An 18,257-nucleotide genomic window follows, 5' to 3' on the forward strand; every position below is an offset into this window, starting at 1 on the left:
CCACATATGTGCAATGATGTGAAATTAAATAATATTTACATGTGCAAAGATTTACAGTATTTGAGAGGGAAGAGGGGGGTGTCCCTCCTTGAGACTCAGCATGTCTGGAGAAAATCCATAGCCTGCATGCCAGTGTTTCCGCGTTTATTATGGGATCTTTTTGTGAAAGCGGTTGTGTTTCAGATTATGCTCGCTCATGAGTTCAAGCGTATGAGCACACACCTGGTTGCAATCTTAAAATCGCAGCGCTTGTTTCCGCTGAAAATTACATAATGTCCCTTTAACAGGTAGAAACCTCGAGCAGAACTCAGGAAACACTCAGAAAGACTTAGGATGCCGGCCATCTGCCTCTAACATTAGTGTGATAAAATAGATGTTGTTACGTTTAACACAGTTGTATTTGAATTGGTGCAGACAAGCTTGTTCATGTTGTTCTGCATGTTCTAATGTTAAGAAAGTTATAAAAAATTTTGTTTTTCATTGTCACTCTTCAAACAGGTAACTCCTTAAGATTCTCCTTGCTGTCACATCCACCAGCAAAGCTCATAAAGACATGGTCATTAAATAAGAAACTCCTACTTTTCTTAGAGCATACTTTTCAGACACAGCAGTTAAAATTAAAATGTCAAAATTTATTCTTTGACTCAGCAGTGGGTCAGCACCTCTTTGCCTGTGATTGTAGCTCTTTAAAAACATGTGTACTTTTTCCAGAGGTAATAAACTACTCCCCACTGAAAGTAGTTACAAGCTCTTGCTCAAAGGTTTTACATGTACTATTAAGATGAAACACAGGAGTTAACAGCAGATAAATGGGTCAATTACATTGATTTTATTCCCAACAGCAATTACAGGCCACGTCCTACAGCTATAGATAATAGAACAATGAGCAGGAGGTGCAGAAACACACCGCAAGTAAGCATGAACAGCATGAGTGCTGGTGAGACTGAACCAAACAGACGGTTACACAGTTGTATAATAGGAGTACCTGCCATGCTCCTGATCCTGAGTGTCCTGCCAGAACCAGTTATGCTCATGTCTGACTGAGCTTTGAGTAAACATCCTGTGCTCTGACTGGGGTCTTCTGTACCACACAGGGATAACCACAAAGGACATCACACTTGAACTGAATCAGGAGAACGTGTGCTGATAACCTGAAAGGTGATCAACATGTGATCAAGCGCTGCAGCTCTAATCCTGAGTGGGGTCGAGCATGGTCCACTTTGTCCTACTGCAGTGAGGCAGCCCTTTAAATAACTCGCTGGGTACGAGTTATCGGCTCTTTGTCCCAATAGTACACTTCACATCCCCATCTGGTCTGCCATCTCCAAACTGAACGCATAACCCATTTACAGGCCTGACATCATAGCAGCAGTATAGTAACAGTAAGGTAGTGTAGATGTAAAGCTACAAATCACACACTCACCCACACACAGGAGCCGCCTTGTATTTTAGGGTGTGAAATGTGCTTTGAAAAAGGTTTATCATTTATTTACAGTTATAGCCTTCCAAATGTTACATTCAGTACATTTTCTGCTAAAGATTTTTTTCACTATTTATCTGATTTGTCTTGTAAACAGTCAGTGTTACTCATGCTGTGAAAAAAATGCCCCCACCGTTTAGATAAACAGAATGTGAAAAATATGCAGTGTGATGTCTCTTCCTGTCTTTCAACAGAATCTTGTCAACTCCTCACAAATGTTCACATTACTTTGATATACAGAAACCAAAAACACTATCCATAGACATTGCTTTAAAAATATCATATCTTACTTGCATTATCTTATCTTGCATGTTAGGCAAATGTGTATGTTTGTCCCCCTGAAAAGATATGAAGATACACTAGTCTTGCTGCACACAGATCCAGCAGGTCAAATATAATTTCCTATTATAATTAGAAAACTGATACCCAGACCACCATGGCTTAGCGTCCTTGGAGGTCGTCATATTGCCATACACACCTTCCATCCATCTCGCTGCTCTATGATGGTCTCTAGTGAATCTGGGTCAGGCCAGTCCAGAAACTACTGATCATATTTCTGTCCTGTGAAACTCACGCAAAGAGATTCCAAACTCCTGGGCAAAGCAGTGTGAAGGTAGGCTGTTAAAACCCACCTCCAGATGTGTTGTAAATGTTAATCTGAGGTGTTTGGAAATTAATTATGTTGCACAGACATACTGAGTGACTGTGAAAGTGTGTCTGTCTTATTCTTTGGTCCATAGTGAAATATCTGTCACGCTACTGTATACACTTTCTTTAAAGTCATGCTAGCAGCATGGCCTTAGGATGAGGGGATTTACATTTTTGTTAGTTAATATTTCAACAACTATTGGATGGATTGCCTTGAAATTTGGTAGAGATATCATGTATGTGTATCATAGTGTCATGAACCCTAATGACTTTGGATGATTTCTGACTTTTTCTCTTGAGCCATTAGTAGGTCATTTCAATTATTCTCACTTTTTACTACATGTATTGGCACAAAATGTGGCACAGATATTCATAGTTCATAGACGATATACCCTAATGACTTTGGTGATCCTGACTTTTTATCTAGCGCCAACAATAAGTCAAAAATTCAGTTTGCATGATACTTTGATTTATGAACAAATACTTGCAAAACTACTGACATTCCCATCATCCTCAGCTGTGCTTTGAGTTTAATGCTAAGCAGCAAATAGCAAGCTAAAATGCAGTTGGGTTAATGTGGTAAACATTACACCTGCTTAACATGAGCATGATGACTTTTAGCTCAAAGCACCACTGTGCATATATATCACAAATTCATTAACATGCCTATAGGCTCATAGTCTTGGTTTACAACTAATGAAGGGAACAACTTCATCCAGGCATGCACACACACATAAGACAGGTGAGTTATGTTCAGCAAAAAACTGCCTACATGGCCTTTTTTTTTTTAGTTCAACACGTTCAACAGAAGCTGCCTTGCTCCATGATCTGTTTGGTTTTAGTTAGAAAATAAAGAAAATTCGCAAAGTATGGCAGTAAATTACAAATGTGAATCCCTTGTTTATTTCCATAGATGCCTACGTAATGGATAGATTTTACATCTGGCCCAATAATATCTTTTTCTGTTCACTTTTTCTTTGGCTTTTCTGAAAGAACGAGATGTTGTAAAGAAATGTCACTCTACACAGCAGTGAAGTCCATTCTGTCAAGCAAAAGTGTCACAGAATAAGAAATAATTTCTGGGAAAAATCATTTAGCCTAATCAAACCTAGACACGCCAGTTTAACAAATATATGTATTTGGTCTCTCTAGTAGACATCAGTCCTGAATAAACCAGTTGCTGTCGACTCTGAGCATTGCTGACCAGCACTGGTGCAACACTTGGTAGGGGAAGAGCACGCAGTCTACAAATGCCAAGTATCTACAGTGACACCGTGAAAGGGAGGGGGAGGACGAGAGCTGAGCAGTGAGCAATAGTTCACTAGATGTGGGATACAGAGTGGGATCTGCAGCAGAACAAGATCAGATAGCCGATATACCAAGAAAGTGTGAGACTGTCGACTACCCATGACTCTAAAATAAGCTTTGAGGAAGTGATTTTTTGATTGGATTGGACCCTTCAGGCCATGTGAGCCCTAGCCGGACATTTAATTTGCCTGTGATCAAGTCGTGGTGCTATTTTGAGGGTCCAAATTATGACTTCAGTGCCTCACTAAAATCATTCGATCAAGCAGTAACTTTGGAGGACTTGACAGTAAGAGTAAGTGCTCTCCGCATTGACTGGAGAAAGTGATGTGCTAAAACTAGTAGACATAGACATGATGGTAGTCTGCGGCCATTTACTTTTGTGCCTCAGGAGAATAGAGTGGTTCTACCCATAACAGAAGAGAGGAGTTGAAGAGAGCCCGAGAAGAAACATGCAGCAGTTTGGCTAAAAGACAGGAAGAAAAGGAAAGCTGTAAATCAACATTTATTGGGAACACTTGCACACAAGGTAAGCTGCTTATGTTTTAGACAGAAAACTGTCTCTCATTGTTCAATTCAAATGTATACATATATATATTCTCAGTGAGAACAATTTCTATCCTGACAACCGTTAGCAGAGAAATAGACTAATTTCTGCTCCGGCACTAAGATCACAGCCCAGCAGGCAGAGTGTGGCTCGTGTGAGAACTGAGGAGCAGTCACATTGAATATTAGATATTAATATCCTTCGGACACTCAATATTCTGCTTCCTAGCAACTAGAGCATTGAGAAACAACAGCTACTACGTAAAACACGCATACACAAACACTTCAGATTCATTGTTATCAGTATCCTTCCTGGAGTCTGTACTCCTTTAATTTGTCATCTACTTTTTGATTACCTGCTGTTTTGTTACATACCTGTTCTGTTGTATGCAGGGTATTAATGTCCATCTATCCATAACTATAGAGTACCCCTGCTGCGGACACCTGCACAGCAGCCTTTATGACCCCATTTCGAAGTTTTATTAAAAATGAAATCCCAGTTGCTTTATAACATTGTTTGGTGTTTAGGTGCATTTTGCCTCTACCAATCATCTGAAAGATTTCTACCATGTTTGTCTGAGCTGAGGTCTTGTGTGTACTCAGATATCCTAAAAGACCAGTGATATAATCAAAATCAACCACGATAGAAAGTATCTAAAAGGCAACTGTAAACATGTCACAGCCAGTTGCTGCCCAACATGTCACCTTGTGCTGACCTGTAGTTGAAGTGCTTTCCTCTGGGTCCCTCGAGGCTGCAGTGTGATGGTGTGGCAGTGTCTTATTTTATGACTTGAAATGAGTGAAGTTCCATTAGTGTCAGTGAATTAATAAAATAATGATATAAGAATCAGAACAGCTGGACATCAGTGAAACCACATCTCTCATAACAACTGAAATTATATGGATATCACTCAGTGCTGAAGGCTTTCGATGTCTTTAATCCAAATGTAGATATATGAAATTTGATTTTTAGCCATGCTAGTGGTGTGGCTCTAGGGATGGCTGTCCAGCCGTCTGTTGGTCTACCACTTTGGTCCAGATTGAAATATCTATTGGATAGATTGCCATGACATTGCAGATATTTACTGTTCTAAGAAGATGAATCCTACTGACTGAGCAGAGGATATGAATGTGTACACTTAACTTTTCATATAGCAGTATTATTAGCTCAAAATGTCAATACCTTTAGTTTGTAACCAAATTATTTGCAAATCTAATAACATTCCCATCAGCTGTACTTTGTTTTTATTGCCGATTAGCAAACGTTAGCATGCTATCATACTAAACTAACGTAGTGACATGGTAAACATCATACCTGCTATGCTAAACATGTTAGCATTGTGGGCATTTTTGCATGTTGATGTTAGCATTTAGCTAAAGCACAACTGTGCCTAAATGCAGCCTCAAAGAACCACTAAGGAAGTAAAGTTGATTTACTTTTACATAGCAAGGTCACAAAGTTCTTCACAGGAGTAAAATTGTTAAAAATAATCACCATAAAAACTGTAAAAAAACAAAAAACAAAAAAACAAAAAAAAAAAAAAAACCCGACAACAACAAATAAACATAAGCAACATCAAACCTTAAAAACACACTAACATGGCTGTAAACTTTGTTTATCACAAAGTTATCTAGACTAAAACACTAATAGACCAACTACTCCCGACTCCAAAATATTCAAGCAGTAGGCCTATAAACCTGTTTCTAATAATGCCCTGGGATCACAGGTGTAAAGTGTTCCTGTGTGAAACAGGATGTTTGGAAGGTTTTTCACTGAATTTATTGGAGACTGGCCGGATCGCCCCAAAATATGTGATCACATGTGATACATCTACAGTACATTTGGTCCATTAAAGTTTGTATAAAGAATTAAATAAATAAAAAATAATGATACTTTAAATGGAGAGAAGAAGATATATATATTTATAAGATTAAAGGTAATTTCTAAGCCTCTTTAGATGGGACACAAACAATATATAATTGTTTGTATATATAATAGCTATATATATGATATATATATATAAAATAGCTACAATTTGAAAAAGCCTTTCTTAAGACATAATGTCTAATACTAGTGCTTGCTCTACCAGTACAGGTTGGAAAAAACTTCATGTCGCACAATTTACTGGAAATCATATAACGACTTTCATTTCTTCCATCAACACAAGCTAGATGTGCTGAAAGCTACAGTTGGGACCGATTAGGACACAGTTCCCCCTTTTTTATTCTATTTTTTTCCATTTTATGCCATCGACCGTTCCGACCAGCAAACCATTTGTATCTGAGGCTATCTCATTTACGATCCACAATTTTCTGCCCCGTCTTTTTCAGCCCATATTATTTTCCAGTTCAGCCTCACAGGGGAATCACACAGCCTCATCTCAGAACTCCAATGACTCTAATAGCTGTGCCAGCTGGAGGAAACAGAAGATACGTCACATAAAATGGCAGGGCATTGGATTAGCTGGCTATTTCTGTACCTTGTTGATCAGAGAAACATGTATTGTATATACCAGAGTATTTCCAATAGAGCACAAGAGAAAGAGAGGTAGGACAGACAATCAAATGTAGGCTGTGGCAGGATAAATCACAAAAGAAAAGTAGTAGGTTAACTAGTATTTTTAAAGGAAGATTAATTATGTTACCTTGAACCACATTTTCAACATAGAAAGCAGTTTGAAAATATATGTATAACTTTATCACCTCCATGTTACATTCATCAATGATTCTTTCTCTATTGAGAGTAAAAACAATCAAAATAGTTGTTACTAAATCAACAGTGGGATATGATTAAGTGAAAATACATCGTGTTTGGCTGGGAAAGCTTTGTAAACCAGCAGCTATTATTAGAAACCAGATTCTAAACTATTTGAGTTGACAGTGAGCAACACCTGAGAGAAGTCTAGATACTGTATGTTTAAGAACATCATAAGTAGCAGAAGTCCGTCCTCAATAAGTACAATAAGAGATAAAGTTAAGTAAGTTACGTTAGAGATGAAGTTACGTAAGGGAAAATGTATGTGGAAGTGTCATGTTCATTGTTTTTGTCCAGTTTTGCCTCTACTGAGACCAAAATTAGCGTCACGTTTATTTTATTGCAAAGGCAAATACGTATATCACATACCTGTACTGTAATACAGTGGTAATACTGGCTGTCTTAATTTTCAGATAATAGATAATGTTGTATGTTAATATTTTACCTGCCCTTGCATTCCAGGAAACAACTTTTGTGGCACACCTCTCCACTCCAGTTTTGAACAGAGCTGTGCACTTCCTGTGAGCCTGGTCAGTTTTGTATGAGCTGGGCTGATAGTGTGAAGCTACGTGGCTGTGCCCCACTGAGGCATGAGTGTGGGAAGGGCCCACCACCACAGCTTCGTGTCCTCTGAAGAAGTAGGCCTGAGGCTAAATACCATGCCTGCTGTGGGTAGCTTCGGAAATGGCAAGATTCACACAAGACGCAAATACCACAGCCGATTTGTCAGCAAGGCTGGCCAGTGCAACATCCATTTCTCAAACATGGATGAGAAGTCCCAGCGGTACATATCTGACATTTTCACAACGTGTGTGGACATCCGCTGGCGATACATGTTCCTGCTATTTAGCCTGGTGTTTGTGGTGTCCTGGCTAACATTTGGCCTGGCATTCTGGGTCATCGGCCTCCTACACGGTGATATGGATCACCCCGAAGAGGATGACAGTTTTGTTCCTTGTGTCATTAAGGTCAACACATTTGTGGCAGCTTTCCTGTTCTCTGTTGAGACCCAGACAACCATTGGATATGGAGCTCGTTGTGTGACAGAGGAATGTCCGGTTGCTGTCTTCATGGTGGTCTTTCAGTCCATCATGGGCTGCATCATCGACGCCTTCATGATTGGTGCCATCATGGCCAAGATGGCACGGCCCAAGAAGCGAGCAGAGACTCTACTGTTCAGCCACAACGCAGTCATCGCTATGCGTGATGGAAAGCTGTGCCTCATGTTTAGGGTTGCTAATCTAAGGAAGAGCCACATTGTAGAAGCTCATGTGAGAGCCCAGCTCGTCAAGCCCCGTTACACAGAGGAAGGTGAATATATCCCCCTGGATCAGCTTGACATGAACGTAGGCTATGACAAAGGCACGGACCGCCTGTTTCTGGTTGCACCCCTCACTGTCATACATGAGATTGATGAAGAAAGTCCACTGTTTGGCATCAGTAAGCAAGATCTTGAAACGTCTGACTTTGAGATAGTAATTATACTTGAGGGGTTGGTGGAGGCCACAGCCATGACGACGCAGGCACGCAGCTCTTACCTGCCCTCAGAGATCCTGTGGGGTCACCGCTTTGAGCCTGTAATCTTTGAGGAGAAAAGCCAGTACAGGATAGATTACGCCTACTTTCACAAAACATTCGAAGTACCATCCACCCCCAGGTGCAGCGCCAAGGACATGGAGGAGAGAAAATTCCCAACATCTGGCGCCAACTCCTTCTGCTATGAGAACGAGCTGGCCTTCATCAGCAGAGATGAGGAGGAGGAGGGAGATGAGGAGAAAGACAAAAAGTGTTCATCGGAGCTAGTAAACGAGCAAGCCACTCCTGGACATGAACAAATTTCCTCCCGTAAAGAATCAGAGATTTAACCTTTGGCTGTTGCTTGTTTTGATTGTTTTTGGATGCAGAGCAATGCAAGCGTCATATGAAGAGCCCTGTGACTGTCATTCTACTGACACGAGGACGCCACTACAGACATTTCTGCTGCAGATGGAGTAAGAGCAGTACTGATCTCCATCGTACAAGCAAGGATGAAACTCACCACATTTCTCTTTGGATTCACTTTTTTGCTTCCCTGAGATGGTTATGGAGCTTTATCAAATGCAAGCAAAACTCTTTCGATTTGCAGATGATGCTAGTAATAAAACGCATGACAACAGCATTTTCTATGAATATTTTGAGAAATGTTTCATAGTTTTATCTATAGGCGCTGTTCACAGTCCTCAAATATACCATTTACAGCTGAGTTGAATTGTTCAACAGTGAACAATAAGACTAAATACTCACACTCACACTTATATTTATACAATGTCAGTTGATGACTTGGTTAGTTGACTGGACTGCATGGGAAACACATGACAAGTTAGTTATAAAGATTTCATCACAAAAAGGGAAAACTCACTTGATGGTGCATCAGATGTCATTTATGCATACTAAAAGGGGAAACTAATCATCTGTCTTTATATTTCAGCCAGTGAGAAACATTTGACCTGAGTAGAAGTTAAGAAGAGCCTATGTAGTTTCTTTCCCTAAAGTTTACCAGAAACATCTGCTTTTATGTGCATTTTCAATCACAACCAACATAAAAAAAACTCTTCTTCTCTTCTTCTTCTTGTCTGAGGTGAAACAGAGCCAGAAGGAGTCTCTAACCCAGTGTGAGTCAATTCTTGTGCACATGCTGTGCAGCCCCTTTCCTCATACATGCTCTCAGTCAAGCTCAAAATCTTCAACGTGGCTTCAAAGGTTTTGCAAACACAATGTCTGAGAAACAACCAACAATGAAAAAACTGCCCATCCCTCCTTTTCCAACAACAGCCTATAGTAAAAAACCTGTGTCTGAACGTATCATGGATCCGCACAGAGCTTCGGGCTCATTGTGTTCGATGCCATGGTGCTTGTATCAATGAGTGGCAAAGAGGCATGATGACAAACAGTGGGGAATAACCTTTGAGAGGTGGTAGTGGAGTACTAACCTCTCATCCTGCTGTTAGACATTGTTGCAGCTGCCTCTGAAGCCTGGGGCGCTCTGCCCTGAGTGCTGGAGGGGCATCTTTGAGAAGATGACCCGAAGCAAGAGGGATCAGGGTCTTTGCAAGACTCTTGCCATGGAGAACAAGCCCTATGTGGAATGTGGTTTTGCAGGGCAACTGGGTCCTTTGGTGGGAGGGGCTTAGTGGAGTGTTACGAGCAGCAGAGAGAGAAGCAGAAGGTTTTGCATTGTATGTTCAATTGTTACTGACTGCAGCTTTAACAGACATAGCAAATAAATCATGTACATGAAACACACAAAATTAACCACGATGCTTCTGCTCCACTCAGGACTAAAAAAAGTGGCAGATGAAAACATCAGATGTGTGTGGAGAGATGAGGAAACTGTAACCTTCCTCAAATGAATAGGCTACATGAAACAAACATAAATGCCATATTTGTAAAGTTTTCCACCATTAGAGGTTTGACTGGTGCTCTATTAATTACGTTATCTCTAGGGTATGTAGCTAACAGGTCCCAGGCAAAAAGTTAGCGTCCTCACCAGTCGATGATTCATGTAGAAAACCTGGAAATAAAGAAACAGCACTGAAACAGAATTGGGTGTGCTGCACTGGGTCAAAAACAGTGGTATTGGTAATACTGATGAAAAAATAAATAAAAGAACAATTGCTGTCCAGTATGCTATCTGTGTAAATCCATGCCATTGGTTGGCAGTCCTATGACCACTTTATGAGTTTTCAATTAAACTCCTGCCCTCATTGCACTTTATACCCTAATGAAGACTCTGTGAGTCAAAATGCGCTGGTTACGCAGGTTATGCTAGGATTTTCAACATTCACACAAGGCCTTTTTGTTCATTAATATAATACTGGGCAGTCATTGTTCTATTATTTTTTTATGGAATCATCATTGTTTTTGTATTACAGTAGAGTGATAGTCCTTGTATTATGACTATGATAAGAAAAAATGTAAACCCTGTTTAGCTTGTTGTGCTTAGCTTACATATGCTAATACAGGCAAGACAGAGGTTTGGGCTTCATTGTTCTTATTATTATATAAGTAGTACTGTATGTTTCACTTTTGACTTTTCAAGAGAAAAGTCTCTTAGGATCAGGACTAATCACATTATCTCAGATAATGTTGAACGGACATTGCTGGAGTGTAAATTAACCCAAATCCAATAAACAGCAGGACAAGACTGCTAATATTAGCCTATACTCCAAGGTTATTTTTGTTTTTTACACAACCTGTAAACCCGCACAAAATAATGTAGTTTGAGATGCTGCTGGGCTTGGAAGTAACACTCTAACTACTGCAGATAAAGTTAGCAAGATGGAAATGTTAGTGTTAATCTGGTTAAGTAGCTAATGTGAATGGTTAATTTCGAGAGGGCAAAACACATTTAAAGAAATCCAGAGCTTGACAGGCCTGCCGTGCCTAGTTAGAGTTGAAAAGCTATGGCTGCATAATTTCTGGTTGGGCATGGAGCAAATGGTGAATTGAAATGAATTTGTCAATTCTTCTCAGATGCAATATGTGTTCTAAAGGGAAATAAAAATACAGCTGTGCACTGTCTCTGTATTTTACAGATGACACATTTTCTCCTTATAAATAAACTGGTCAAAAGTCATAAAAATGACAAGATTAGAAATAACCATTGTTGCACCTTAGCTTATATTCTGCATGGGTTTCCTCCGGGTGCTCCGGTTTCCTCCACCATCAAAACATGTTGGGTTTTCCTGTCAGTATTATTTACCAGACACTGGTAAAGATCTGGAGTTGGTCCCCGGGCGATGCATCGTGGCTGCCCACTGCTCCCTTGAGAGATGGGTTAAATACAGAAGACGAATTTCGCAACATGTATGTGTATGCGACAATAAAGTATGACATTATTATTATTATTAACCTCAAGACATAAAAACTCTGCAAGAATCTAACTGTAACCCCTCACATGTTGGTTACCCAAGATTTGACACAATTTTGGAAGGTCCCCACAGGCAATAGAAGGGTCTAATTAAAGTCATCTGAAATTAAACCCTGTCACATGCATGACCCGTGGGAGACAGAGTGGAGTAATACTGTATCACATCTGAGCTCTATATTAAGCTAAAACGCTAAATCCAAAAAACAAATATTGACAAAAGGGAAGCCCTGACACTCAGTGTGAGTACAAAGTACAAAGAATATCTCTTCACTTGCTTGAATGTCAACATAAAGCCAACTTATAATGACTCTTGAATGTTTTAGATGTTCATGGGACATGTTTCTTACTTTTAGTGTTCTGACATCACTCATGCAAAATAGATTTTAGTAAAATTAGGACGTTTCAACAAGCTTGAACTCTGATTCAAATGCATTACAGTGTCATCACAATGTAATTTTATCATACAATTTAAAAAATAAACCATGAAGTTGAAAAAGAAATGAGTTTGATTATGTGAGTGAAATTATGTCACAATAAAAAAATGTCTATGTGGAAATCAGTTTAAACAAATCAAACCAAACCCTGAGAAATCTCTTTGTATGTTATTAAAGTTACATTAATGTGAAAAAAAACAGCAGCCCAGCAGGCTATCAATAAACATTGGCTTAATCAAAAGCATGTGTTTCACATGAACAGCTTTGAGGGAAGACAATGAGCGTCCTAGTTTCAGCCTGACCTGCTCATGTTGCAGCGGATCACACACACTGCTGCAGATAACAAATTAATTAGCTGTTTTGGTAAAGTGATCATCCTCTAAATAAACCTTTGATAGAGGCACTTTATATATTAATTTGGTTCTAGTATTGACTGATGTCCTAAAACAGCTGTTTTTCAATGTTCTTGGCCAGCGGTGTTATTCTTTCATTCTTCCTTTCTTTTATTATTAGGACAAGTAATAAAGATATTAGGTCACCACTGTTAACCCATGTGAGATGAATTAGTCTTCCCTCCACAGTTTTTCAACTAAAAGCTCCATGTGGGTTAACATGCACACCTGACTGCCATTTCAGCAAATTTATTTAACACATCTGTGCTTGTATCTTGCTGAATTGTGCTGAAAATATCACTCTATGCTTGCTCTAGAAAACAAATGGTGGTTCCACCGCCATTTTGCTGACGGCAGAGCCAAGGACTTCCTGCATGTAAATTAAGAGGGAGGAACTCTTACTTGGACATTTGTCAGGCCGTTACTGTAAATAAATTTATTTATTCTCTGTTTTTTTCTGTCTGAATAGACACTAAGAAGAAATCAGTGTTAATATCATATGTTTCTTGAGAAAAGCAAGAAACTGGAAATACTCTCTTGATGGGCTGAAATGTCTACTGAACTGAACGACTTTGACCTCTTCTTGTCTTCCACTAATTGCATTTGAAGCCATCTTGATTGCACCTTGTATTCTCATCAAAGGGTTTTAGTTTGCTGTGTGAGACCGAAATTTATAAATTGACAGACAAATAACAAAATTCTCCTGTTGATTACCAAAATAAAATATATCTCATAAAGCCAACCATTTCTTTTGTCCTTCATGATAGACAGTCAGTACAGGGATGGTTTTACAATCAGCATCTACAGAATGCATTTGTTGTGGGGTTATAACAAATAAGTGGAGTGGGGAGGGAAAGTGGGAGCCAGCTGTTTGATAAACACAGAGGAATGGACTGTAATTTATAGCTGTGATTTGGTAGGACGGTATCTGGTTGGGGGTCAGAGGTTTCTTCTTTCACTCTTATGCAACCAATCAGGCATGTCTTTGCATATGTACAGACCAGACTTGGCAGTCTCGCTTGATTTCACTGCCCTGTACCCTTGAACACTGGAAAAGAGGTTGTGTGCACACAGGCACGCTGATCAGCTGACATTTTTTGGTTTAGAAAGGTTTACAAAAAAATTAATACCTGAAATACTTGACCAGAACCATTGCTGCTATATTATGACTATAGTGAAACAGGTTGTTTTCACTTTGTTAACCTCTCTTTCAATAGAATAATCAAAGTTTTTACTTATGGGAAATGGTTCAAATATTCTACCTGTATTTTAGTGTCTGTGTGTTCGTGTTATGTCTATCCAAGCTTAATGTTTATCTGGTTTTATTCAATTACCATTTAATATGACCTGTCCGCTGACGATCTAAAGAGTGGGTGTGTGAGATTAACTGTTTTGGCAAGTCTCATCGCAGTGACATTTAACAGAATAAACAGCCAAATTAATGTATAAATTCTCACTTTGAGAGGGCTGTATCCTCTGAGAGGTGCTGTGTGATGGAAGGAGCACTGAGAATAAACTGGGATGCTTCCCACCCACTCTGCAGTGTTGGAGGATGAGAAGCTGTGGAGGGTCAGTCTTCCAACATGCAGAGTGGGCTGTTGAAAGGCAAATTCAGCCTTAATTGCAGCAGCTCTATTCTTTGCTGGTTTCCCTCAGCTGCCAGGAGGAGGAGGAGGAGGAGGAGGAGGAGGAGGGTGGAAAAAAGTAACACGATGCAACAGCTGCACTTCCTTTCCTAAAGCCACAACTCCAGACATGTTAGGACTGAATCATATTGTTTCTGCATTTTCTACAATCAGTTCTGACTAAGACAATGTCAACGCTTTAGCTTTAGTTCTAGCTTTATACGTTGTCACTATAAAGCTAGTTTTTGCCACTGATGGATGAAAAAGTTTCACATCTGAAACAAGACAACAAAGTATTGTTTTTGATCGTTTGATTCACCTGGTACACCTCTTCAATTGCTTGTTAACACAAATAGCTAATCAGCCAATCACATGGCAGCGACTAAATGCATTTAGGCATATAGACGTGGTCAAGACAACTTGCTGAAGTTTGTCTGGTTTGAGATGACAGTGACTCGTTACAATCAAGGCATGCAGAATACCATCTCTGATGCACAACACGTGGAACCTTGAAGAAGATGGGCTACAGCAGCAGAAGACCACACCGGGTGCCACTCCTGTCAGCCAAGAACAGGAAAATGAGGCTACAATTCACATAGGCTCACCAAAATTAGACAAGAGATGATTGGAAAAATGTTGCCTGGTCTGATGAGTCTCCATTTTAGCTGCGACATTCAGATGGTATGGTCAGAATTTGGCATGAACAACATGAAAGTATGGATCTATCCTGCCTTGTACCAACGTTTCAGGCTGGTGGTGGTGGTGTAATGGTGTGGGGAGGTTTTCTTGGCACACTTTGGGCCCCTTAGTACCAGCTGAGCATTGTTTAAACGCGACACCCTGCCAGAGTATTGTTGCCGACCATGTTCATCCCTTTATGACCACAGTGTACCCATCTTCTGATGGCCACTCCCAGCAGGATAATGCACCATGTCACAAAGCTCAAATCATTTCAAAATGGTTTCTTGAACATGACAATGATTTCACTGCACTCCAATGGCCTCCACAGTCACCAGATCTCAATTCAATAGAGCACCTTTGGGATGTGGTGGAACAGGAGATTTGCATCATGGATGTGCAGCCGACAAATCTGCAGCAACTGCGTGATGCTATCATGTCAATATGGACTAAAGTCTCTGAGGAATGCTTCCAACACCTTGTTGAAAGTATGCGATGAAGAATTAAGGGAGTTACAGCCCGGTACAAGCAAAGTGTACCTAATAAAATGGCCAATGAGAGTATGTTTATAAATATTAATTTTGTTTGGACATTTAGTTCTCCGGTTAAATCAAGGCCAATGGACTCACCAAAAAAGAACGCCAAAGGAAAGTCTAGATAAAAAGCTGTAGATGAAAATGATGTCTTTCTAATGCAGTTTTAATAGAACATGGTTATTGCAGATGGGTGGCGCCGCAAATTCAAACATGTGAACCAATCAAAAGCCTCAGAATAGCATCAAACTTTACTAAGTGGCTGGAAATGGCAAAAGAAGACATTGTTTATGTGAAAAACATGCAAAGCAACAAAATTAACATTATTCAACATAGCCTAGCTTTTTAGAGAAAGATTGAGATGCAACTCCCAAAGTAATCATTTTATAACATTTTCATAAGTAACTGTAATTTAATAATATATTTTCCCCAGTAACAGGTTACAGTTACCTTTCTTTTGTAATTAAATTACATAACTAAATTAAATGTGACTAGTTTCTCCCCAACACTGATCATAGATAAGCTAAAAATGTGAATTTGATGTCTCGATGTTGAAAAGAATGTTTGCTTTGGCCTGATGTGTTTCTGACAGGAATGTAACCACCCATCTAGGAAGTAATCGGATGTAAAGAAATGTTGGTTAGAATCGGTCAGTGTGCAGGGAAAAGTTGAAGATTGGGTGGAAATAAGCTTTGAGTGCTGTCGTTCTTGGCCAGGGGACGCGACATCTCATCAGGACAGAACAAGATGTGGAAAACAGTCTTAGCATCTTCGTGATATCATATTGCAGTTTCCCTTTCCATTCAAAGCAAAATTAGATAACTACAGCAGTATCATGTTATTCTTTTGAGGGGTGTGGACAGCTTAAAGGTTAGAGATGTGAACTTGTGAATGGAAGATGGATGGTTGGAAAAACTGCCCTGACTGGGAAAATCTGAAACTGATTTTAGAAATCAGGGTGGACTAGACTGTGATCTTATACTCTCTGACTGCCCCAGGTGACACTGAGCAAAAGAGACCGTGTGAATCTTTATTACTTTCCATAAAAGAAGAAACAGTTATGTTATTATATAATAGACTATATTATTATATAATATAATGCTGGTAATAATTTACAATAACCCCCTTATTTAACATTTGTAAGCAGTAAAAAATGATAATACTAACATTGTTCACACACTATATTGTAGTCGTAAGCAGATACAAAGACATTTGTAAGTGCTGTAATGTATTTTTTAACCATTAAAGCTTGTCATACATGTGTAACTGGTATATAAAATGTTAATAAGGGATTAAAAACATAGTATGAAACAGCTGTAGTTATATTTAATGATATATGTTTACACACATTAAAACATCCTTGTTATAAAACATATAAAAAACATATTTATTAACTGTTTATATACATATGTAAATCATTATTTATAAATGTCCACTTACTAGATCTCTCAGGGCTTTCAGTCACATGATCCCATGGCCTTTATTAGCTCATGGAGTTTGATGAGCTGTAATGTAGCAGTAAGTTTTTATGAATAAATTAGTAGTTTATAAACACATATTATTAATTTAATATATAAATTTAATAAATAAATACTTAATACGTAAACTGACAGAATGACCAAATATGATATAAACATGTTTCATATTTCATGTTCATATAAAATCATATTTCATATCACTACAGCTGTGTTATACTATATTAAGTGGTGGAAAAAAAGTAAATTTTTGAGGTATTTGTACTTTCCTTGAGAATTTCTAGTTTGTGCTACTTTATACTGTACTTCATCTCAGAGACAAATGTTGTACTTTGAACAACTTTTATCACTACATTGATCAGACCGCTGCAGTTACTACTTATTAATATGTGATAAACTTAAATATAATGCATGAGCTGTATCTGGTTTGTCTCAATACCACCCAGATTTAGCGCAGATGAACTAGATCTACCTTCACCAGCTACAACAGTAAAGCTGCCGAAGCACAGATGCATCAGTGTTGATAATCTAATAATGAAATTTATAATATATTACGATATATATTATATATTATATTATGAACAACATGTGAACAGAGCTGTCTCGCCGACTGCCGTCACATTGTCTTGATGTGATTCAGTCACAGGTGATCGCTGGTTTGGATCACACTTAGTGCATCGACACTCTTGACAGACAGTTAAATCCAGTATCACTGACCACCAGAATAAACTAGTGTTTACTGTCTGAGTTATTTTGCTCATGGGGACATTCACCGTCCATCTGAGCACATCACTCAGCAGTACTAGCTGCTCCAACCTCGACTCCTGCAGACATACAGTATTTGATTACAGCAACAGGCTGATTGGATTACAGGTCGTACTGACTCAAATTTATGCAGCAAACGCAGAGCAACTGGAGAACTTTCTGGTGGGGATGAACGAGCAGAGTGCACACAAACACCAACAGGGTCAGCCTGATTTATCACACTGACGTTATCTGAAGCTAAAGGACACAGCTTTGTGCATTCAAATACTATTAAGACAAAAACCCTCCAGTAGAGTCTCATTCTCATCTTCAATGTCAACGATTCACTTGAGAATTATCTCTCTCAGGCAGACGCTGTATGACTCCATCTAACACAAATGTTTTGTTTACAATGACTTCTCTATGGTGCATTTAGTTTAGCCAATACTTATAACTATATATATACACACACACACTCATATATATACACTGCTCAAAAAAATAAAGGGAACACTTAAACAACACAATGTAACTCCAAGTCAATCACACTCCTGTGAAATCAAACTCTCCACTTAGGAAGCAACACTGATTGACAATCAATTTCACAAGCTGTTGTGCAAATGGAATAGACAACCGGTGGAAATTATAGGCAATTAGCGAGACACCCCCAATAAAGGAGTGGTTCTGCAGGTGGTGACCACAGACCACTTCTCAGTTCCTATGCTTCCTGGCT

At 39.1% G+C, this 18,257-nt stretch overlaps 2 protein-coding genes across 2 annotated transcripts in view; both read left to right on the plus strand.

Annotated features, from left to right (window-relative positions):
* Positions 1-7,324: 7,324 nt before the first annotated feature.
* On the plus strand, positions 7,325-8,599 carry LOC123977197 (ATP-sensitive inward rectifier potassium channel 12-like). Its single transcript, XM_046059754.1, has one exon. It carries the CDS (start codon positions 7,325-7,327, stop codon positions 8,597-8,599), a length of 1,275 nt encoding a protein of 424 aa, XP_045915710.1.
* A 5,391-nt stretch (positions 8,600-13,990) lies between these two features.
* Positions 13,991-18,257, plus strand: part of LOC123976766 (exostosin-1b) — a 40,003-nt gene continuing 35,736 nt past the window's right edge. Inside the window, exon 1 of the mRNA XM_046059113.1 lies at positions 13,991-14,038. Coding sequence (XP_045915069.1) covers positions 13,991-14,038 — 48 coding nt within the window. The remainder of the gene's footprint in view (positions 14,039-18,257) is intronic.

The sequence above is a fragment of the Micropterus dolomieu genome, linkage group LG09, assembly GCF_021292245.1.
Source record: "Micropterus dolomieu isolate WLL.071019.BEF.003 ecotype Adirondacks linkage group LG09, ASM2129224v1, whole genome shotgun sequence".
NCBI lineage: Eukaryota > Metazoa > Chordata > Actinopteri > Centrarchiformes > Centrarchidae > Micropterus > Micropterus dolomieu.